General features: G+C 46.7%; 1 protein-coding gene across 1 annotated transcript; it reads left to right on the top strand.

The window, feature by feature from the left end:
• The first annotated feature begins 34 nt into the window (after nucleotides 1-34).
• On the top strand, nucleotides 35-23,409 carry LOC115310634 (NFX1-type zinc finger-containing protein 1 homolog). Its single transcript, XM_029969054.4, has 2 exons — nucleotides 35-302; nucleotides 19,272-23,409. Exon 2 carries the CDS (start codon nucleotides 19,301-19,303, stop codon nucleotides 23,258-23,260), a length of 3,960 nt encoding a protein of 1,319 aa, XP_029824914.3. The 5' UTR covers nucleotides 35-302; nucleotides 19,272-19,300; the 3' UTR covers nucleotides 23,261-23,409.
• Nucleotides 23,410-23,921: the final 512 nt, after the last annotated feature.

Raw genomic sequence — 23,921 nt, 5'->3', positions numbered from 1 at the left:
GCTTGTGCCGCTTGTGCCTCTTTATATCACCGATATCACGTGCTGGTTTCCGTCTACACGCATTTCTGGAGGACAGAGTCACGGAGTGGTCACCCACCGCCAGCAAGAAGAGAGGACGTGTGTCTAGATATAACCAGCACAATTTGAAGCACGTGGCTGACAGACAGTGAAATGTCTCAACGAGTACAGCAGGACTGGCAGGACCGCCAGTCTGCATAGTTTCGGAATTGCGGCCATTGCGGCTACGAGTGAAGCGTGCGGCTCGCAGGACCAACGAAGTGACCCCATCTCTACGCGGGAACGTAAGATTTCTTTTTCTGAATTGTTATCTGGGGAGTTGCATTCCTCTACAGCCAGAGCTACAAGCGCGAGCTTGTGGCGTTGAGGAGTGCCTCCCGCCTACGGTGCTCGTTCTGCGGAAGAACGTTTCAAAGCCTAGCTCGACCTCGTGCTCTCGCGCTTGTAGCATTGGCTGCAGTCTCAGCTTAAATGATAATGTGATCGTGTGCACGGTGCACACGCACACTGCAAAACATTGCAGTGTATTTTACTGGTTGACTTTACCACGTGCAATTTTAATGCTCATAGCTCCGTTTCTGTGCAATCGTGGCAATTTGTACGACGGACCGTCTGTTGCCGCAGACGGCCTAGTCAACAACGTTGGGGCTGGCGAATTCTTCGGTTGGTGAGAAACGCCCCATACCATAATTCAGGGGAAACCCACCTCTTTCTAGAAAAGTAGCTGTTAGGGCAATTTTTAAAAGTTTTTTTTCCTTTTTTTTTTTCTTTTTTTATAGTTGGTCATTTGTGTCCTGCTCCTGACCTCCCTTCGTCCTCGTTTTTGCTGCGCACGCATATGTTTTATGAACCACTTTCCATTTCACCTAATGATGCCGCGAACTTATTTCGCATCGAAGTTTCGATGATCGATTCAAGCGGTTCGAAATATTTCAAATTTTCGAACTTTCAATAGCGAGAAATTCGACGGAAGTCGAACTTTCGACCTTGTAAAACTAAGAAGTTCGACGCTTTTCGAAATTTCAAACTTATTACGCTGCAAAATGCGATGCTTCTCAAACGTTTGAACTTTATAGACAAAAAAATTCGATGGTTTTCGAACTTTCGATTTACTTGCACTGAAGAGATCGAAGCTTTTCGAACTTCCTACGCTTATAAATTCGATCATTTTCGAACTTATTAATCTAAAAAAAATCGAAAATGGTTGAACTTTGTTTCTGAAAAGTCAAAAGTTCGATGACCTTCGAATTTTTAGAGTAAAAGTTCGAAGTTCGTCGAACTTCGAAAGACGGGCGGGCGGTTTCATTTGGATTTAAGCAGTGACGTACGTTCGTAATTTTTTTTTCTCGCATTTTTACATGTGGTGCCGCATTCTTTGCGATAGACAATGCCGTTTATTTCAATCATCTGGCATGCTTGGATTTCAAGAAATAGATTCCCGAAGGAGCGAGGAAGGACGACGGGTTTTTGACAAGTGTCGTTTGTGCCATATTTGAAGCGCGCTATAGCGAAGATATTTATGGTGGAGATGTTAAACTTTTAAGCATAAGCGCCAACTACGGGGGGGCAGTGGGGCTCGTGCCCCCCCCGGACGGCTTCACGGGGGGGCAGAGCCCCCCCCGGCCCCGGCCCGGGATTTTTTTTAAAGAGCTTGGCTTGGGTCTGCGCCCATCGACAGTGGATTGTTGGCCGTCCTGACTGGCAGCTATTTCACAGGGGCCTGTTTATTCCCGCTTCTTATTTCCTTTCAGGCTTTTAAATGGTGGATCTCGGGACAGTGACAGGTCAGACATTCAGTGGAAAATTCCCCTCAGACGGAGTTAGATGCGCGGAATATGTTGTCTGAATGAACAGCTGAAGTGCCCGCTTCAGCTATGACAGGCTAAAAAAAGTCTTGAAAGCGTCGCGACATCTCTGTCGGTTTTTAGACAACAAAAATGCTTCTGAGAATAGGAAGCATCCCCGACACAGTGAGTCAGTGACTGATTCTGCAGATCTGCTCGCCAAGAAAAAAATTTTAATTTCTTGCGCGTCTACAAATGAATGCCCTTTCGGCCAAGAAAATATTGTACACATTTTTGATTGGTCAGTGAAGGGCTTTACTACCAGTCTTGTCACCGAACAGCGACTCGAATACTCGTCCAGAAAACAACTTTTGGCGGAAAAATTTGTAACCCCAGCTTCGCACAAGGTATAGTGGTATCAAATGGTCTTTGCTACCGTCTGAGAATTATTTTTGGCCCTCTTAAAATTGAAGTCAGTCGTATAATTAAAGCTCCTTGTGCCACCATTACCCCACTCTCCCCTGCTGCATGTGTTAACAAAATAAACAAAACATGACAATAAAATACACACCAGAAGCCAAATAACAGCATCGCAAAACACAACAAAAACAAAGGGACGCTGCTTTGAAACAAAAGCCTGTGGGGAAGAGAGCGATTGGGCCTTCGGAGTCTCTACGAAGGCCAACTTTGGGGAAAGAATAATCATCATGCCCGATACGTGTTCCTTTTGTCATTTTTAAAACGTTTGTATGGACAGTGCGGCGCTAGGCGGCACAATCCGCTCCCCTTTTCCGTTTTATTCTGAATAGGCTTCACGAACATTCCCAGGGAAGGCATTCATACATATACGCCGCAAACAGTCAGTAGAATAGCAAGTGCTTGATCACTTCCTTTGAGGCAAGGTCACCGGAGCTTATTACCTGTGGAAACTATTTTATATTAACTCCCTGGGTTGAGGCTTATTTGACAAAGAGACGGAAGCAACTGAAGGATCGTGATTGGAGTCCCGGAATAACGAGCGGGGCCAAGCGAAGTTCAATTGAAACTTAAATCGTGAGCCGACACGAACACCGCAAATGGAAACCTAAACTCAGAAGCCATTGACATTCTTGAAACGTAAGCCGTTCTCATAGGAAGTCGACTCGCCCAGTTCCGACTCGGCCAAGAACGTGACAGTTCGTCCGGTATCCTGTGTAAAAATTAAGACGAATGGCTCTCCGATGGGTCCCTGCGTTGAAAAGCGAAGTCTAGCTCGTCAAAAAGTGATTACACGAGGCGGCGCACCGAAAGGAACGAGCATCCCGGACAGCAAGGTCGCCGCGTGGGGAGCGTGCCTCCAGGCGGAGAGTGCGCGTAGACAAGCCCTGCCGACGGCAACTTGTGTCTGCTAGGGATCAAAGGTTCGTTGTTTGTGTGCGTCTGTGCGGCGTGTGTGTGTGTGTGGGGGGGGGGGGGGGGGCGGTCGGTCAAGGCTCCGACTGCTGCAGGTGACCCTTATGGGGAGAATCCACGGAACAAATAAAACAAGGACCTTCTCCTCCTCTCCCCCCCCCCCCCCCCCCGCAGCCTCCCCCCCCCCCCTTTTTTTTTTTTGAGCCACATTCCGGGTCTGCCCCCCCCCCCCCCCCCCCCCGGGAAAATGGAAACTCTACGCCGCTGCTTTTAAGTATGATCAATGTATAACATAGGTAAGTGTAGTCTTAAGATATGATTATTGTTGTTCAAGACGAGTTCGAAGAAATATCCAGACATGTAACTACGGGCAATTATGCCCTAAACTCGGTAAATGTTTTCGTCGAAATTGTTTGAGGTATCGCATTTAAGTTCAAACCACAGACAGTACATATCATTACTATCTGCAGAATACAAATTAATGTACATATAGTTATTTTCACGTTGAGGAATAAATTAACTCAGGGAAAAAGATTGCTAATATTGTTCAAAATCGGCACGTAATAAAAAAAAAAAATTTCTCTTTTTTTTTTACGTTTTTGGGACCTGTTTCTTTTAGCCTGTACACATTTCGGTAGGAGAAACTTTTTTTCGAAGTTCTGGGCCTCTGAATATGCAAGAATACCACACTTCCGGCGGACTCTTGATTGTTTTTTTTTGTAATTTTTGTTATGTTTATTTATTTATTATTTTTTACCAATGGCACAGGTATTTAGGTCGAAAAGACATAGCTTTGAACTTCCGAACCGCTAAGCATGTGACGAGTAGTGCCTTCTGACGAGTTTCTAACAATGACCATCTACGCGATCTTTTATGCAGTGAAGAGCGACAGTAGCTATACATATGCATAAATAATTTCAGATAAAAATAAGCTCGACCATTCCCTCTTTCCCCGTATTGTTTTCTTTAACAGTCCGAAATATCTGGAAGGGGGGGGGGGGGGGGGGTGGGGGAACTGGAGTTCCTCCGCCCCCCTCCCCCCTTCCCCCCCGTTTTTCCTTTTCCGACGCTGCTGGTATGGTAGAACGCTCCTCGACCTCAAGTTGTGTCGGCTTCTGTGCTTTTTGCTCGGCGTTTCTTCCGTCTCCGAAAATAAACCTCCAACACAATTACAAACTAAAAAATTGTTAAGGTGCAGGCGAGCTGGTGTATGTTGATCATGATGCAATATCCCGAGACTGGGAATGAAATTCGAAAGAAATAGTGTAGGATGAAAGAAAAAAGGGGACAGTACACAGTCTGAAACTCAGTTGAGTTGAGTTTGAGACGTTATTCCTGAGCTGAAAATTTTAGCTGAGTTGAGTTTGAGACGTTGTGCTAAGCTGAGTTTGAAACGTTGTCCTGTCCCTTTTTTCCTGTCTTCTTACACCTTTTCTTTCAAATTTCATTCCCATTATAAGGGTGGAATTTGCATCATGTACAAACTAAACTTACTATATGCCAGAGTCACTCGGGCGGCGTTCGAGCGGATTACTACCAGCGTGCAAGGAGGCGGGAAGGTAGTTAGCCAGATCGCTTCAAGGTTTTTCTGAGCCTCAAGTGACCCTCAACCATCTGCCTGCCCCTGGCCGTTTCGAACTGGATGAGTATCATTAAACAGTGCGTTCGTGTGATCACTACTGCGTGATGCACGTTAAAGACCCCCCCCCCCCCCCCCCCCCCCCGGGGCTGGCGGCCACAATTACTGATCTGCACACGTCACTCTGCACTGGCAGATAATCCAGCACATCCGGGACACTCGTAGTCTCATTTAATTGCCTGACCAACTTCGCACAATCTAAATATCACACCCGAACATTTCTAAACCTGATTTCGTGAAAACCAGCGAGGCATGAAAACGTTATTCGAAACTGAAACTGTGGCAGAACACGAAAACCGGACTTCGTACTTTGCGCACTTGGACTTTAAAGAAATTCGAAACCTAAGTTTCATTTTCGAATTTAGCGCTAAAAGAGAATCGAAACCTTCGACCTTTATGTAGAAAAATATATCGAAATCTTCGAATTTATCGAACTTCATGAACGTTCGATTTTTCGAATTTCAGATCCAAAGAAATTCGAAACATTCGAATCTCCCGAATTTCAAGTTAGGGAAGTTCGAAATCTTCGAATTTATCGAAGCTCAAGTAAAAAAAATATTTGAAATAATCGAACCCGAACTTTTAGAAACCGTGAAAACTTCGAACTTTTCGATTTCGAAACTCCACGATTTTTGAAAGTTGCAAATTTTTCGAATTCGAATCTCCGTACGGTCGAAAATATCGGAACCTTGCGAATTCGAACATCAGTTCGGTTCGAAATATCGATAATCTTTCGAAATCGAACCTAGGGTGGTTCGCGTCATCTCTAATTTCACCAGAGCAGACGCTAGAGAGGAGGTGGCCTCTTCAGCGTGCCAGCGTCCGCTGTGCTGAGGTGAAAGAGTTTCCCCCTGAATTCTTAACCTGTATCAAACTATAGTGTTTTTTTCCCCCAAAGTTAACATAGTTTTTACACTGCTACAGCTGAGAACTGTTGCGAAAGCATATGGATTCGTCTTGCATCTCCTTCACATGCGCTCGCGGAACTAGCTTGGAGAGGGTTGGTGCACTACGGAAGCTACGGCCAGGGGCGGATCCAAGAAATACCACCTAGAACACAAGGCCTGCGCGTTTCCTCCTCTAAACGTCATCACTAGTAGATCCCCTCAGCGCCCCCTAGCTAGCCCGGATGAGCAACATCGTCTGCTACATCGTCTGCAACATCGTCTGCTCCATTGACTGCTTCAGTGGTTTGTGTAGCAGATAATGAAACAGATGCTCATGTCGAGTGTCTTTTGCTATAGCATACGATGGAGTTAGACGTTCACGTGGAGCGTAAAATGCATGAGTGAAAGTGCCTTACTGCTGTGCGAAGGGCCGCAAAGCCCTCCGCTGGGCGCTGGACGCTGGCACTGGACGCCATTTTTGAGGGCGCTGTTCATACTCCGTTCATTCCTAAGCAGAGAACGCAGCCAATGCCAGAAGCACGAGAGCTCGAGGTGGCTGCTTTGAAGCGTTCTTCGGCAGAACGAGCGCACGCTCGAAAAATGCTCGTCCTAAAGCCAGGAGCGCGGGCTAGCCGGCGCTTCTGGCCGAGGGAGTGTTCGCGTGCACGTTACAAATGACTTGCAAGCACGCTATCAGCTCGCGCTCAGCAGACGCGCACGCAGCTGTGGCCGCAAGTGAATGCGACGTAGTTGGCCGTGTTCCAAAATTTACTCGATCTTATTCCAGGATAAGGTGTTTATACCTTGGCGTTCTAAAACCTACCCGCGTCCAGCGTTTTTCAATATCTGTCTTGTCACGTGACACGACCCGTCGGAGTAACTCGGATCCGTTTGGGTAAGATTTGGAACGCAGCCGTAGTTCTGAAGCGGCCCATATATACTCTCGTCAAGCTTCGGGGTGTTTGCCGCTTGGGGCGGGTCGGGGATCTACTAACGAAACGTCATGCGCAGGCCTTGTCTTCTAGGTGGTATTGATCCAAGGGGGGGTCGAGTTTGTTTGGGTGGGGGGAGGGCGACAGGGGTGGCCGGCCCCCCCCCCCCCCCCCCCCCCTCACCCTCCCGAAATTAAACCGACTACGTAGAAGGCTGAGTACTCAAGGACGAGGGTTCAAAATAGGGTGGGTCGCACCCTAAAGGCCCGTTCACACTCTTGCGACTGCTTGCGACCTCTTAAAGGGGCACTGACACCCCAAAGGTCGTATTTATTTTTATTGTTTAAAACGATGCAAGTCGTAGTCATAGACACGCAAAAAAAACCGCATCGCGAAAAAAAATTTTCCCACGCGCGCGCGCGCCTTTTTATTTTTGGCTTTTGATTTTCCCGCCTCTCGCCTCCTCGCTTCTTTTGATCGGTGACGTCAAAAATCAGGAAATTTAGAAGCTTTGTAGGCGACATCTCTATAACATTTAATTACGGCAATCTTAAAACATGTTTTTTAACGCAATTGCGAACGCACTACGGCCCTTCTTTTTGAAATACCAAAAATCGGGAGTTCGTTGTGGTGCCGTCTCCTGGATTTGTATCCTCCAACAGAAAACAGGCGACACCGCTCAAAACCGGTCCGCCGCAACGCCGGCGCTAGCCGGCGCTCGCTCCTATCCTCCTCGCTTTGGGTCGCCATGGCAACAGCAGGGAGTGGTGACAGGAAAGTGGACTCTCAGGTCTCCTCAATTTTTGACGTCAAGGCACCGGCGCCGATCGCGCGGGAACTTCGAATTCGGCATTTGGAAATTGTTTTTTTACTTCACGAATACTGAATTCCCAAATCTCAAATTTTGAGGGTAATGTCCCGGCATCGTTTTCAATCGTTTCGGATAATAAAAAAAAATATGATTTTGATGTGTCAGTGCCCCTTTAAAGGGATACTACAACGAAATTCCGGCACTCATTTTTTGGTCTATATGTGTTCAAAAGAGCAGTATCACATGGAACATACCAATATCTTGTTAAAAAAGTCTCGAAAAGGAATTTTAAAACGAATTAGACGATTATTAAAGAGCACCTGGTGGATGTCGCTAACGCCTCGTTTGTAATGCTCGTCTAGGAACCTTGACAGCTAGTGACGGAGGTTGTCTCGTCTCCGGCCACGACGAGAGAAGGGGGGAAGGAGGAACTCCCCTCTTCCCGAGAATCCCTTTTGTGTGTCGCAGAAGTCGCTATTGTCCCCCTAGAAGATTATAGAAAATTAACCCGTCACTCAAATTCGTACAAAAGCAGCCGCTTCAGTGGCTGGAACGACTAGGCCATCCTCTCGACGTCAGCCTCGCCGTAGCTTTGCTCGTTTTGAGACGACCTACGTCACGATTGCGTTGGATGTCGCGTCCTGTAAGCTGGGCCTTCTCCGAGAGCTTGCCAGAGTGGACCGTTTATAACGAAAAATACAGCCACCAGGATCAAAATACAAACGTGCGATTGTCATTTACGGATATTGTGGATTATATTCAACCTATTTTTGAACACGACGGGAATATTTCAAATTTCGTTGAAGTATCCCTTTAAACCTGGGTTCCTTAAAACTTGTTAAACCAGAAAACACACTGGCGCCATCTATTGGGAAGCAGTGTAAACTCGGCGGTCCGGCATATTTTTTTTTTTATTTCTCGAGCATTATCCTTTCTTTCTTGGCTCGAAAAACTTTTGACAATGTTATAAACGAGCCTTTCTATGGGTATTACGCGCATTTGACCTCGAAAATCCCGCAAAACCTAAGCTCTTGTGAAATGCAGTTCCAGGGTCACCGCATAGATGGCGCCACAATGTCAGTGTGTTCCCTCATTCTAAAAACATTTAAGAAGTTGTAAGAGTTCTCGTCTCTCTCAGTCGTACTCGGTCGCATGAGTGTGAACGGGCCTTAACAGGCACACTTGTACCTGCTTGTACTCGGAACTTGGAAGACCACTCCGTCGCTTCAAGACCACGGCGGCGGTTTCAAAGCACGGCTTGGAGCCAATAAGTCGGCGCAGCGGCGCACATCTAGGGGCCGTCGGCGCAGTGTGGTTCTGCGGCGGCTAAACAAAAGGTGCAACCGGAGTCATGTTTATGCTACTTTATATTTTTCTGCCCCCCCCCCCCCCCCCCGAAAAAAAAAAAGAAAAAAAAAAAGGAGTTTTGGATTTTTTTTTTGGCTACGGCCTCCGGCATTCTCGGAGGGAAAAGCCGACGACGATCCCTGCGGTGCCGGGGTTCTCGTAGCTGAGCCAATAAAGATTATATTATTATTAATATTATTATTATTATTAACAACATTCATGTTTGCCGCTGGTATCAGCGCAGTACCATATGTGATGATAATCTATGGCTCTCATGGTAGCGGCCGTCGATCTGATTGAAGATAATCATCGTGTAACTAGGATGCCGGCCACGTTTATATAAGCACAGTGGCGTTAACGCCGGAAGTAATATAAAAAAAAAAAGAAAAACTCGACAAACCCGTTGCTTTCGGGCAGGGGGCGCGAGGCTCTGCGCAAGGGCAAGACGCCACCATGTTATGCTGGGTGCGCCGTCCACGCTAGAAATAAGCTACGCTTCAGAATAACGACACTTGACCATCTTGTGGCTTAAAATCATGGTTGCCAGTTATCTGAACCTTTGTCTAAAATCACAAGAGGCGCTTTTCCGTGCTCCACAAATGTTTAAAAAGGTCGCTACAGAGCAAAGCAATTTTGCATGAGCTTCCTTACACCGAACCTAATGCTGAAAAGGTCGCACTTTTGAATCATGACGATCGGCAGTTGTATCTATCTGCTTTGTACAAGCACTAAAATGGCGGCGCTTACAACAATTTCGGGGAACAGAGTGCCGATATACTCTAAGCGCAACTGATTTAGTGGCTCTAATCCACGCGATGCGGCCATAAAAGTGGCGCTGTACCGTTTGATTTTGCACGTGCCACGTTTGAATACAAGCATCTGTCAGCATTTGTAAATGCGCAATAACAAAAATTGCAAAAAAAAAAAATAAATAAGGCAGCGTGCGGTTTTAGCGTTTTATTAAGCATTCTTTTCAGCTTTATTATTTGTATTGCTTTCTTCCATAGCCTCCCTGAGCACGTATGTTTCACTTTACGTGATGGCGAAGCCGAAGCTACTTGCAAACGCACGTTCCCCACACTGTAAAAGTTAACTGTTAAAAAAAAAGACAGAAAATGCTTAGCAGCTCTCTTGCTACAAATTATCTGTTTTCGTCTGTTTCTCTGTTTCCGTAATTTTTGTTAAAAAATAACTTCTTGTCTTTTTCCCCTCTTTCTGTTCTTGTCCTTCCTGTAAAGTTACTGAATTTTTGTTGCCCAGCCTTGTAGAAAAACCGTTTGTTTGTTTCCGCAATTTTTGTTTGTAGAAAAACTGTTTGTCCGGTTACCTCGCAGCGCCTAAGGCATTATTGAGGAGGAGAGATGCGAATACATGGGCAAATGTACAAAAACACAAGGCCGCATAACATGAGCGCGCAAGACATATTTGTAGTAATTACATGGTACTCGGTTAAACAGCAGTGGCATGAGTCTGAAAACGCTCGCACCAGTTAGTGCAAAGTCGTACATCATGTGACGTCGATTCTGTCTTCCGGTACAGGGTTCCAGTCGGTCGTTGTAGATGGGAAAAAAAAAAAAAAGTTTCAGATACGTCATAGAAAAAACTGTCGTTGATGTTCCCTTGTCGGTAAAAATTTCTAGACGGCCGTTGAAATGAACGAACCACTTGCAGGAACCCGCGACGGGGCAAGCAGATAACAGGATGCGAAAAGAATAGTGACTTGGCTTTCTTTAGTTCTCATTTATACTTTGTTCAGTCCAAAGCTGACGGTGCGGAGGGAGCTACGTGCTGGGGCCCTAATCTGGACACTTGGCGAAAAAGTCGGCGAGAAATCTGGCGGCCGTGATTGGCCAACTCCGCACTTGACCTTGGCGCCTGCCAATCAGAGCCGCATGATTTCTCACCTTCTTTTTCGCCAAGTGTCCAGATTACGGCCCCTGGCCGGACAATTTAACCGCTTCCTTTCATCGCCTGATACAGCTTTTGCCGGAGGTATGGGCGGGGGCGTAACCAGATGGGGAAAGATAGGCGTACTACTGAACCGACGAGGCACGTAGCATCCACAACACTGTCGGTAGTTCAAGTCCGAGGGTCAAGAAGTGAAAGGTAGCGTCAGGAAGGGAAAAGAAAAAAGGTCCGGCTTCTGCATTTATTTTTGTGATTTCTTACTAAAAAATCACATTTTCCAGGCAGCCAGGATATCGTTCAGTGCGTATTTAATGATCACCCCGTGTGTCAGAAGCGTGAAATAGAAGTTAGCAGTTCGTTCGTGCACGGAAGACCTGTGGAGCTTGATTGACGTCAGTTATCAGAACCACGCAGATGTCCTCTTAAAAGACCGAGCACGTATGTCTGCTGCAAAATAGTGCGTATTGAGAAATGCGTAATAAAAAAATGCATAAAAAAGATTGCGCAAGTTGGGTGGAATTGTAACGATCCGGTCATGCTCCACGGACGTACGCGCAAGGCGCGCGTGCAAGCAGCCTGCTCCTGGTGCGAGCGAACGAAAGTGACTGTGACGGAACTTGCAGTGCACTACCAGCGCCTCGTCGAACACATCAGAGTAGGACCTCGGCGAGGGTCAAACACATCGGAGTATGACCAACAAACCTTCGCAGCGCCCTACTCTCCAACCCGCAGTTTTATCAGTTTCAAGATGCCTCCAGGAGGCGCAGCATGCCTCGACGGCCATGCGCTCTGCTGTTTCCATATAATTCGAACCCGATAGTACTATACCATGTATTAACATTCCTTCATAATACAATTTCTTTTAGCTTTGACTTTGTTCACTGATTTAATGATCATCCGTTTTGCAGGAATAAAGGAATTTCGATATTTTTACAGTAATCTAACTTTGTTTACCCTGTTTATTCACCAAAAATGTTTGGGATGTGGGAATGATAGAAGCTCTGCTTTCTTACAAATAACGGGACGTTTTGTAGAGTGATTATTTAAGGAAAACAACGTTTTTTTGGAGTAATAAAACTGTTTTTCACCGATAATACAAGTATCTTCAGACCGCTTATTTACCAAAAACTTGTGTTCTTGACGAATAACATAGGCCCTGTTTTTTAACCGATAAGCTTGTCTGTATCTTAATCTAACAGAACCGTTTCCTTATTTTGACCGCAAAATCGTGGAGTACGTTTTATCCTATCATCGCACCGCTTGTACCATCTATGAAAACCTCATTGTCCCTGCCTCTTCTTTCCTTACGGCGAAAAATATCTCGTCTACGCCTTTTCTACAAAATTTATCACTTCAACGCTTCACTAAAAGATAAGTTATTCCTTAACCCCGCATATATATCTTCACGCATTGATAATCTTTTCAAGGTCGGCTGAGACATCAGCATACAACGACTTCTTCATACCAAAAACGTCTTCTGTGTGGAACCACCTTCAAGCATCTTTAGCAGCTATCCCATCACTTGATTTATTTAAAGAAGCGCTAACTAATCGCTTTTGTAAATATTTTGTCGAATTGGTCGTGTTTTAATCACTGCCTTTTAAGTTCTATTTTCTTTTGAGTGAATTCTTATATGCCCCGCCCCCTCTTTAATGCCCTATGGGCCCTGAGGGTATTGAAATAAATAAATAAATAAATAAATTTTCCGGATAGTTCCTATTATATTATAAAAATATTTTTTTACAGCGCAGGTTCCCCTGACCGATGCTCGCGCTACACAATCGCGCGTGCTTGGCAGGGACACTGAAAAGCTCGCAGAGTAATAGTTGGGCAATGTAAAGAAATGGAAATATCGGATCTCTTTCGTCATGCCCGATTCGTGCGATTTCGTTTGCGATTTTGCACTTGCGACGTTGCTCAAGCGGTGGAGGAAGCGTTTAGTAGTGGATGGCCCGACGTCACGGCTGCGAAACTGCGAGCAAAATCGCACCATGTAAATCAAAGTAAAACGCTGCTTTTCTTCTTTTTTTTTTCCTTGTCGATTTTGCGTCGTTCCTTTGCATTAGTTATGTGGCGGGTTCGAATCCCGGCCGAGGTGCCCGCAATCTGACGGAGGCTTATTGCGGAAGAGGCGCCGTGTAACCGAGCTTTCGGTTGCACGTCAACAGATCCCCAGGTGGTCCAAATTAATCCTCAGTCCACCGCTGGGGCGTGCCAGATGCCCGCCGTTGGTTGGGCGCCCGTAAAAACCCCCCAAATTTGACTTTGTCTGCATTAGTTAAGGATACCAGCAAACTTCCCATCATGCCGTATCGCTCATTCGCGTCGTCTGTCTTCAGTGCACGTCTGGCGTCAGGCACCTGAACGCCTGTGTCCGACGGGTCGTACGGCGTGTCAGAAAGATGGTTCTGCCGTGACCCCCGAGGGAGTCCCCTTTGTCACTAATCAGCATTGTGCACGAGGAATCTCGAAGGTCATGATTCGGCTAGATACGGTGCCTGCCCCGGTCGCATCTCCGACTGCGGTGTTTACCGCGCCGTCATTTTCGGTCCCTCGTATTCAGCCTGATTGTCTGTCATATGCTGTGGACGCGCTCCAGGCAGCGTTAAACTACCGGGAACGTCGGGTCCCACGAGCAAACGGGGGGCCCCGTTCCCGGTAGCAGACGGCATTCCGATCCAAGTATTCGCCGGTTTCATTGGCCGTCATTGAACATTTCCCAGATCCCTAAGAATGTTCGAATCGAATGGCAAAAAGCCCCGAAACTTCGACATATGGCAGCAATCACTGGCGCTACGTTTGGGAACTAAACGCTCAACAAAGCACAACATTCTTTTTTCTGGTAAGTACACGGTACTTTTAGGAACACTTATTTTTAACCATCAAAAGGAGGATTTTTTTTTTTTTTTTTTTGAGTGGGGGGGAGGGAGGGAGGGAGGGAAGGAGCAGGAAAACGAAGTGGCGCTCCTCCGCGGCAAATGTAATTTAAAGCGTTCAGTTTCTCTCGACGCTCGCCATAGTTCAATATGGTTAAAAAAACTCCTGAAAAGAAAAAAAAAAAGTTTTTTTTTTCAACAATTTGACTGAAACACGCCTGTTACAAAAATTAACTTCATGCAATTTTTTTTTTTTTTTTTTAGAGCAATAGTGACGGCGTGAGATTTACTTCAAATTCTGCGCGCAAAGTTCATGACGTCACGGAATGGTCATACATTCTTTCCACGTCAACGTGATCGCCGTGCCGATCCACCTCTCCTCCACGCGCCCGAAGTGCCGAGGGAGCAAACAAGCGTAAAGGAGGTGACTCCCGATTAAATCGCGTCTCAGACCGTCAATATTGCTCTAAATTTTTTTTTTTCCGTAAAATTAATTTTTTTGACCCACGTGTCCCAACCAAACTGGCATTTTCCGGACTAAAAATGTTTAAAAGTCGAAAAATCACCCTATGCGGATTATGCAATGATTATGTTTTTTCTAGATCGTTCAGTGTGACAAGTAGTGAAGGATTTTATGAGTAACGGACTATATTCACGTTGATTTGCGTATGATAAAGCTTCTTTGCGAGCTAATACAGTAGGCATTTGTCAAGATGTGCCGTGTATGATACTTTTTTATGTTCGGACTAGGCACCAAGTGCGGGCAATACTCGGGGTGCGGATTATGTACCGGGTGCGTACTATTTAAGCAAACACTTATTTTTGACCTCAAATTTGCCCCTGCGGACAATGCACCGGGTGCGGGCTACAGTCCGGAAAATAGTGTACTACAAATTAAGTAAAAAAAAAAAAAAATGAGTGAGGAAGTTTCCTTTTGGTTGGATCTTGCCATCCATCTCTCAAGCTCTCATTTTCTGAGCTATCTTTAGGCATCGGCAAACAAGGGCCGATCTGTGGTTGATAGCTGAAGATAAGAGCGATAGCGCACACAGCAGCTCGGAGCACTTGGAACAAAAGCTCGCACTTTGGAACCCAGAGATCCTGGGATCGGGTCAATACTCGGATCGCGTCTGCTTTTCGTGTTTTGCGACAGATAATGCTGTGCTATTAACTTCTGTAGTCCATTAGTTAGTTTTTTTTTAGGATACACGGGCAGCTGGTTGTACATTTAAAATACCCTCGTAGCTTCAAACACGCAACGCCAGAAAAAAAAAAAAAAAAAAAAATCGGCTTCAGCACGATCAATGGGGTATCGTTTCGCAGGGGGAGCACCACGCGGCAAAACCGACCTTCCGACACTAAGTTTGACGCTATGGGCAGTCGATTTTTTTTTTTTTTTTTTTTTTTTTTGTGCACAAGCAGTCAGCACAATTAAGGGGACACTGCCAGGGCATTTTTGCTCGCCGAGGTTGTTTTTTTTTTATTTGAACATGACCCATGAGAGCCCAACTACCCAGAACATAATTTGCGGCTCGAAATTCGCTTTCTTTCCGCCCGGAAACAGCCGGTCCAGAATTGGCCGGTTTCAGTCGCGCTCGCTTCCTTTTCCATGGTAACGCGGCGTTGTGGTCCCATTGAACTTTTCAGAAACTCACTTATAACTTTTGAATAAGGTATCGGATCGTGCTGAAACTATGGCAGCTGATAACACACACCACAGCGCACTATAGCAAATAACACTCACACCTTACACACGAAAAATAAAGCAAAATTCAAACGAACCGCGCTGACTGACAACTCTTTTTATATAACTTTGTCTTCTTCAACCTCTAGCACCACCGAATTTCCCAATTCACGCGCACCGATCTCCTAGATGCCTAAAAGTGTTTTCTCTTTTTCTGTCAGGTGTAAAGATGGTGTACTTATACAGTTGTTATAGTTCCTGGCGATATGTTCTGCTTCGATAATTTCTCGAGTTAATTGGTTTCTGTTCCTGCCTAAAATTGTACAGGATGGCAAGTGAACGTCGCACCCACAATCCCGGCAGTGTATGCCTAGATGCCCTGAGTTGGCTCTGGAGCTGTTGTTGTTGTGTTCCCGGAGCCTATCGTTAAGGCATCGGCCGGTCTGACCAATGTACACTTTCCCGCACGAAAGGGGAAATAAGTACACCACTTCATCGGCACACTCAACGAACCTGTTCTGATGGTTTTTGGTGCAGCATACTGTTCGGTGGAAATCAGGTGAGTTGACTTGTTTACACAAGTTGCGAAGCTTATTGGGAGCAGTAAAGACGACAGTGATGTTGAACTTGTTTGCAATTTTCTTGATTCCATGGGAGAACCTGTGGAAGTATGGAAGCACGACAGGTCTCGTAGATCTTTCTCTGGCTCTTGGTGTGATATATGATGTCGTATTTTTTGTTTTCAAGATGCTCTCAGCAATCGATGTTAATAATGACGTGGGATATCCGGCGGATGTTAATCTGGAAATTTGGGCATCGAAGCTTATTGAAATAGAATGCTCGCAAGATTTTTGAAGAGAGTTACTTAGACATAATTTGACGATTCCTCTTTTTACTAGCTTAGAATGTGCCGAATTGTACGGAAGAATTGGTTTTTTATTCCTTGGCTCATATTTCCAGCATATATGAGTGTGTTGTAAATTGAGCCTGAGATCGAGGAATCGGATTGATCTTTCTTCCGTACAATTCGGCACATTCTAAGCTAGTAAAAAGAGGAATCGTCAAATTATGTCTAAGTAACTCTCTTCAAAAATCTTGCGAGCATTCTATTTCAATAAGCTTCGATGCCCAAATTTCCAGATTAACATCCGCCGGATATCCCACGTCATTAACATCGATTGCTGAGAGCATCTTGAAAACAAAAAAATACGACATCATATATCACACCAAGAGCCAGAGAAAGATCTACGAGACCTGTCGTGCTTCCATACTTCCACAGGTTCTCCCATGGAATCAAGAAAATTGCAAACAAGTTCAACATCACTGTCGTCTTTACTGCTCCCAATAAGCTTCGCAACTTGTGTAAACAAGTCAACTCACCTGATTTCCACCCAACAGTATGCTGCACCAAAAACCATCAGAACAGGTTCGTTGAGTGTGCCGATGAAGTGGTGTACTCATTTCCCCTTTCGTGCGGGAAAGTGTACATTGGTCAGACCGGCCGATGCCTTAACGATAGGCTCCGGGAACACAACAAGAACAGCTCCAGAGCCAACTCAGGGCATCTAGGCATACACTGCCGGGATTGTGGGTGCGACGTTCACTTGCCATCCTGTACAATTTTAGGCAGGAACAGAAACCAATTAACTCGAGAAATTATCGAAGCAGAACATATCGCCAGGAACTATAACAACTGTATAAGTACACCATCTTTACACCTGACAGAAAAAGAGAAAACATTTTTAGGCATCTAGGAGATCGGTGCGCGTGAATTGGGAAATTCGGTGGTGCTAGAGGTTGAAGAAGACAAAGTTATATAAAAAGAGTTGTCAGTCAGCGCGGTTCGTTTGAATTTTGCTTTATTTTTCGTGTGTAAGGTGTGAGTGTTATTTGCTATAGTGCGCTGTGGTGTGTGTTATCATGTGCAACCAACTCGCCCAAGCTGCTACGTTAACAATATGGCAGCTGGCTATAGGGTGCCTACATGTCTATCTCTCTGAGGGTGAAGACATCGATTGTTGCCCTGAATGTGCCAGCGCGTGACGCTCTCGCGCACTCGGTGTGTGCCTTGGGCGGTAAAATGGCATCTATGCATTAGCCAAAGCTGCGCGCTCGAGCTGAGTGACACCAGATTGCGCGCGCTTCAAAATGCATAAAAAAACGATTGGGCGGAATAATGGCTGAGATGTCACTACTCAAGCAAAAGCGCGCTTGTGCATGAAGGCACTCTAGCTGGTTATGACCTCTAGCGCTACCTTTGGGCGGAGAATGAGCGTTCGGCAATGCCTAGTTTATTTTTGAAAAAAAAAAAAAAAAAAAAAAACATTTGTACTTATTTTTTTTAGACCCTGTAGTGTGTTATATTTTCATATTAAAAAATTCGAACACCAACCAAGCCCTTCTGTGGGTCCCTACAGAAGGGCTTGGTTGGTGTTCGACAGATCTCTGTCAGATGTTTACTTTAAAAAAGTTATATTTTCATGTGTTGATGGACAAACTGGAGTGGCGCAGGCTGCTCGGAATATGAACATAGACTATAAATTAAAAATGTAGGTTAAGTCTCTGCAGCCACATGTAATTAACTAACGAAGATCCCGACGTTTGGAGGCCAGCTCGGCCCTGCGATCACGGGTGACTGTTTATATCCTTGTCTTCGTCTTTCATAGTGCCCGGTTTTTTCGTCTTCTTTTAATGGGTACCTTTTTTTTCTTCTTTTTTTTGCGCGTTGGTTGCTGACGACGTATCGCTCGACGCATCCCGCATGACGCATCTGCTGGCCTCGAAACGTCGGGATCTTTGTTATTTGTGGTTAGAGACTTGCATTTTACATTTATATGATTCCCAACCAGGTGGATGTCCACCGAAATATTTCCTCTCAACATCCTGTATGTAGTCTTTCTGCACGAGCGATAACCCCGTGAGGGTCTGCTCGAGCAGGGCACGAAGCGGCACCAGCTGTCTCGTGAACTGTCACCTGCCTTCTATGAACTACTGCTATGGCGGCATCATGCATGCGCTTAGTAGAATCAATCTATTAAATGTCCTACATATATATATATATATATATATATTTCGAGCAGTGCGGAGCAACGGGTGTGGGATCCTCAAGTGGGTTAATTCTGCATACTGATCAACTCGGACAGTTTCAAAGCTGAAACGCATCAGGTTGGCTTATGCAAAACTCCCATAAATTATTTGTACTGGTGCTTCAATGTTTATTTGTTAGGGGAAAGATTTTTTTTTTTTTTTTTTTAGGCTAGGGATAAAAAAAACAGATGGCTTTTGGATGATCGTGCCTGGCGGTTTTCAATTCGGAAAGCATCTCCCCCAGAAGCGTCCATACAACATCAAAGTGGTTGACTTTGGTGTTGAACACAGAGAGGCATGTGTGGTGCGCTTCTCGGGGCACTTCCGCCAGGTGGTGAGGGAACCTGAAAGATCATTGCTAAGAAATATTCTCAAACAACGCAAAGGTGTTTGGGGATGGCTTTTGTAGTTCACTGCTATGTATTAAAAATTTTAAATATTTTGTTCTGAGTACACTGGCAGAACGGCTCGTTAACTGATTATCTTTATTGGTACATACCGAAGGATCGACAGCGTTTTTCTGCGGTCTTTCCACCACGGGTATGATTAGTCACTTTCCCGGTCTAAAAGCATATGTGCTTTTAAACATTATCGGACAATAAAATTATTTGGCCGACTGTCTGAACTTCGAGGGTCGGTTAGTGGACAGACATCACAGCCAAGCAATAATTTGGCTGAAACGGTCGCGCAGATTGTAGAAGAAAAGGGATAAGTAGGTCTCAAGGGACAAAAAGAGTAAAAAAAAAAAGTGGATGAATACGACTGAACACTTCCAATCAAGCGACACCTTGTGTCCAACCCTATATGTGTGTTTTGTTGTGTGGTCAAAGTCCAATTAACTAAGTTGATGTAGCACTATTCTTGTTACTACTCTAAATCAATATTTGCTTTGTTTTGCTTTCTTAGCCTGGCACCATTTCCACACCAGGCATGCCATGGAGTCTAACCAAGGGGGTGCAAGGTGTGGTCGAGGCAGAAGGCCGCCACGCAGAGGAGGCTTTGGCCATGGCAGAGGAGGACACACTCAAGTCGGATCTTACAGTGGCCGTTCAAGAGGGACGGCCTCCAACCCGACACGTCGTGACAACCGTGGATCCCGTGAATCACGGGGGTCTGGCAGACCGGTGCAACAAGATTCTAGGCAAGGTGCTTCCTCTGCAGGAGTTCTGAATGCTGCTAGTCTTCCCACCGGACATCGTGTCGGCGAACGTCCATTGCTTACAGGTGTCCAAGGTGCCGAGGGGGAACGGGGCATTGTAAGGCGAACTGAAGTTAATCCTTCCGACGTCGTGCCGCGTCCAGAGCCTTTTGCCTTTCCTTCGTTCGAAGAAATCACAAAAGGTCCGAATGGGAACACCACGGCTTCCAGTAACATCTTTGAGTTTGCTAAGTGTGCCCTGGTCAAGCACACACATGAGCGCTTACAGAAGGCGGTTAGGGAGAAAGTGGTTGCAACCCTTGGACACTTGAGGGTCGTACCTCAGAAGGGTCTTGGACGAACTATCTCTGTAACCATCTCCGATTGTCTCCGTCAAGGGGCAGTTGGGACTACTATTGCGTTACTGGACATGAAGCTTCAGAGCATATTTTATGGAGAGATTGTTCAAGTGGAAACGGAGCAAGTCGTCCTCTTTCACAATTGCGAGGAAGTATTAGATGTTCAACCTACTTACGCTTTCACGATGGTGGACACACAGCTGAATGCTAGCTTTTGCGTGGAGCTTTCGTCTATCTTGGCTCGGAGAAAGGAATCTTCGTTGTTACGCAAACTTTGGCTTGGCGCAAGCGAACGCGATGGCGGGACAAGACTGGTGCAATGTCCAAAATCGCCTGATGTACTCGATCGAAGTCAGATTGAAGCTTTCTGTGCTGGCGTGTCTGAAGAAGTAACTCTTATCCACGCCCCTTCGGGTTGCGGGGCCAAGAGGCTCTTAAAGGCTATGGTCGATTACCTGTGTCTGAATCAACAATCCCTAAGTAGGCATCCTGTGCTGCTCATTGTTCAGAACCCTCTACAGTTGCAAGTGAAGCTAAGGTGGACATCTGACGATGTCTTCAACATGAACTCTGAGCAATCTCATGAGGCAACAAAGACTGCGCAACAATCCTTGCCAGCTCTCTCCACATTAAGGGACATAAAAACCACCCTTGACAAATTACATGATTTGCTACTGCAGATGTATGATGCTGAGACCCGTATCTTACACCAGTCTTCGTTTGAAGGCATCACACGGGCATTCTCTCTGAAAAGAAGCGAAGAAAAAAACCTTCTTGAGGCATGGGTCTTGGATAACGTAAAATACACCGCAATGAAAAGCAGTGTATCCAGAACCGAGTTTCAAAGGTTTCGGGAGCACTGCAAGCGACACCCTGTAAAAAAGGTGGATGCTATTGAGCCCTCGAATGAAGACATTAGCTTTACTTTCAACAGGACCTCACAAGCACGGTCCGGACCATGTCAACAGACGTATGTCCCCTCTGACGAAAATGCTTTGAAAGCAGTCTACGTCTGGAAAACATTGACCAGCACCATTCCCAACGCAGACCTCATGTGTGTTAGAGATGTTCGCCAACTCGAAGTGAGCGACCGTTGGAGGCTGTACAAGCACTGGGTTGTTCTTTTTCTCGAAATGAAGCAAAGAGAACTCAGAGCAACGCTCCAACGCCTCGCGGCTTTCACTAACCAGTATAGGCAAGTTTGGACGGAAGCCAGAGCATGCTTGAAGCCAAGTCAGCCAGTGATTCTGGCTTCACCAGTCATTGCAGTTACTCATCGCTCTCTTCTTGAAGTACTAAGACCGCGCGTGACGATGATCTGCGGTGTCACCGAAATCGAAGACTTCTATGTGCCTGCTCTACTTCCAGGGTATGCCGAGAGGGTGGTGTTCATGGCCGACAGCCTGAACCCTCGTCAAGCTTCGTCTTGCTGGAAGGACTTGCTCGACTCGAAACATTTTAAAGTGTACGACCTGGTCTTCCAGTACTTCCAGTCTCAAGAGGTGTGCGACCTTCTTTCGCCATTTTTGAAATCCAGTCTGGTCTCCAGAAAACCACCGCAGCGGGTGAATGGAATCGGAGAGACAGTACAGTTCTTCAACATTCCCGACATCATCGAGGCCGCTTTCATGATCTCTCGGGTATGCGTACACCTTCAAGCGCATAATTACGAGTCCAGCGATGTAGCAGTGCTGGTGCTGTCGCCGCGGCAAGGTGCCATGAAAGCTTTGAAAGCGGCACTCCTGCAACAGGGATGCAGGTACAGCGTCTGCACTGCCAAAGCCTTCTATCCGAAGCGCTGCAAGATTGCATTAGTCTATCTGGGCCCCGGTTCGCTTGGTACCCAGTTTGCAGCTGCTCTAAGTAGGGTTAGTTTTGCTGTGTACGGCTACGGAGACTTCTCCAAGATTGACGAGAGCTGCCAGAACGTCCTCAACACGGCAAAGGCAAGAACCGGGCATCTTTTTTGCGGACGCTTGAGCCTAACGTGCGTCTGCCACCCTGGAAGAGTGATCTCAGTCGCGTCACGTCAGGATTTCGAGGCGAAGCTGCATGGCGATGGTTTCTGCATAGATACTTCCAGCGGCATTCTGAGGTGCGGACACGCGTGCGAGTTTGTGGATCAGGAAGTGCGCCAGGTTGTTGCTCCGTGTAAGCAACCGTGCGGAAAAACGATTTGTAAGCGCAACCACGAGTGCCCAAACAAGTGTTCGGAGCCATGCAGCCGTCTTTGCACTCAACTTATTACCGAGAAATTACCAATGTGTGGTCATGATGCCACCCTGCCGTGCCACCAGCTCGACACTGTTTTAAACGCACAAAATCGTCTGCTAGACTCCAGCAGCAGCAGCTCGACAAGAAACCAACCCTTTATGGCATACGTGTGCCGTGCAGAAATGACAAAAAAGCGTCCTTGTGGTCACTTGGTTAGGACAAGGTGCTGCGATTTGTTTTTTCATTGCTGTAAGGAGCTGCGTCAAAAGACACTTCCCACCTGCGGTCACGCGGCAACGCTCCCATGCTACATCTGGCATGACCCAGGGAAGTTGACCGTACATAAGTGCGGTGAAACGGTCACAGTAAGAGGGTCATGTGGACATGATGCTTTTGTTCCGTGTCACAATGTCAACTACCGGATGGAAGGGCATCGTCGTTTACCAGCGGGACACAAATGCACCCGCGAGGTAATGAAGAATGCTCCTTGCGGCCATCTGGTTAAGGCAAAGTGCTTCGAATCACTGTCCGACCCGTGCCAAGAATGTGGAAGAGCTTGCTGGGCACTTTGCTTGCAACGCGGCTTACAGACTGCCGGTTGCAGCGGGATGGATGCAAGATGCTCTCAAAATGTTGTACCGCTTCCCAGCCGTGAGACAGCCGCGAAGATGCTCCCTTGTGGTCATCCGGTCTCCGCTGAGGGCACCACACTTGGAAGAGTCGCGGAGCTCGACTGCCAAGTGATGGTACCAGTCACACGCCAGTGTGGACACGTACTTCGTTTGGCTTGTTCCGTCAGTCGCCGTACAGTGAAATTTCCGCCGTGCCCTGAGATGGTTGAAAGACCGCAGCCGTGTGGCCACAAGGCTTATCGGCGTTGCGGTGACTCTACGTGGCTTGACGCTACACTGACTCGTTGCCAGCATGTTGTAAACAAGACCCTTGTCTGCGGTCATGTTTCTAGTGGCCCATGTTGGCGCATAAGTCGTGAATCGCGTGCGTGCGAAGCTTTGGTCCAGAAAGAGTTTCCTTGTGGCCACTCTGTTACGAAGCGTTGCTCCGACAGTAGCCCTTGTTCTTTACCGTGCACAGCCCGCCTTTCCTGCGGGCACACATGCGGTCAAATATGTAGGCACGCAAGGCACGTGTGTCGTATATGTAAGGACAAATGTTGCCTCTCGTGATCACAGAATGTTGGACTGTGTTATTTGCATTGGGCCGTTGGATGCTGCATGGCTTATCTAAGAAAAACTGTTTTTCTGTGATTATTTAGGAGAAATGTTTGCTTGTTTGCCTTTGACTTTGAATGAATGAATAAACTTTATTGCAGGTATGGGTTCTAGTACACCCAGTTGGAGCCCCTAGTCCGGGGCCCCATACGTGGTGGCCACCGACTCGGCACGCTCCACCAGCCATTGTTGGCCGGTGGCCGTGTCATCGGTCAGCCGCTCCTCCCAGGAGGTGGGGGATGGGTTGGGAAGAGGCAAGACAGAGGGAATGGCTTGGCATTGCCAGACCATATGGAGAAGGGTAGGACGATCGCCGCAGTGCGGGCACTCAGGCGGACCACGGGAGGGGTACACGTAGGAGTAGAAAAGGGGCGTCGGGAAGGTGTTGGTTTGGAGTTGACGCCATAGGACGCCCTGTCTGCGAGTAAGGGAAGGCTGAGGTGGAGGATAATGTTGTCGAGCGAGGCGTAGCTCAGCTAGGTGAGTCGAGTATGAAAAAGGGGCTGGTCGGATGGTAGCTAAGTCTTCCCCAGGTGCCCGGTTTGAGAGTTCTCGGGCGAGCGCATGTGCGCGCTCATTACCAGGGATGTCTGCGTGCCCAGGCACCCAGACTAAC

This window comes from Ixodes scapularis, unplaced genomic scaffold, assembly GCF_016920785.2.
Source record: "Ixodes scapularis isolate PalLabHiFi unplaced genomic scaffold, ASM1692078v2 PGA_scaffold13__105_contigs__length_92229423, whole genome shotgun sequence".
NCBI lineage: Eukaryota > Metazoa > Arthropoda > Arachnida > Ixodida > Ixodidae > Ixodes > Ixodes scapularis.
Note: the sequence above shows the minus strand (reverse complement) of the source record. Positions and strands in the feature narration are given on the sequence as shown.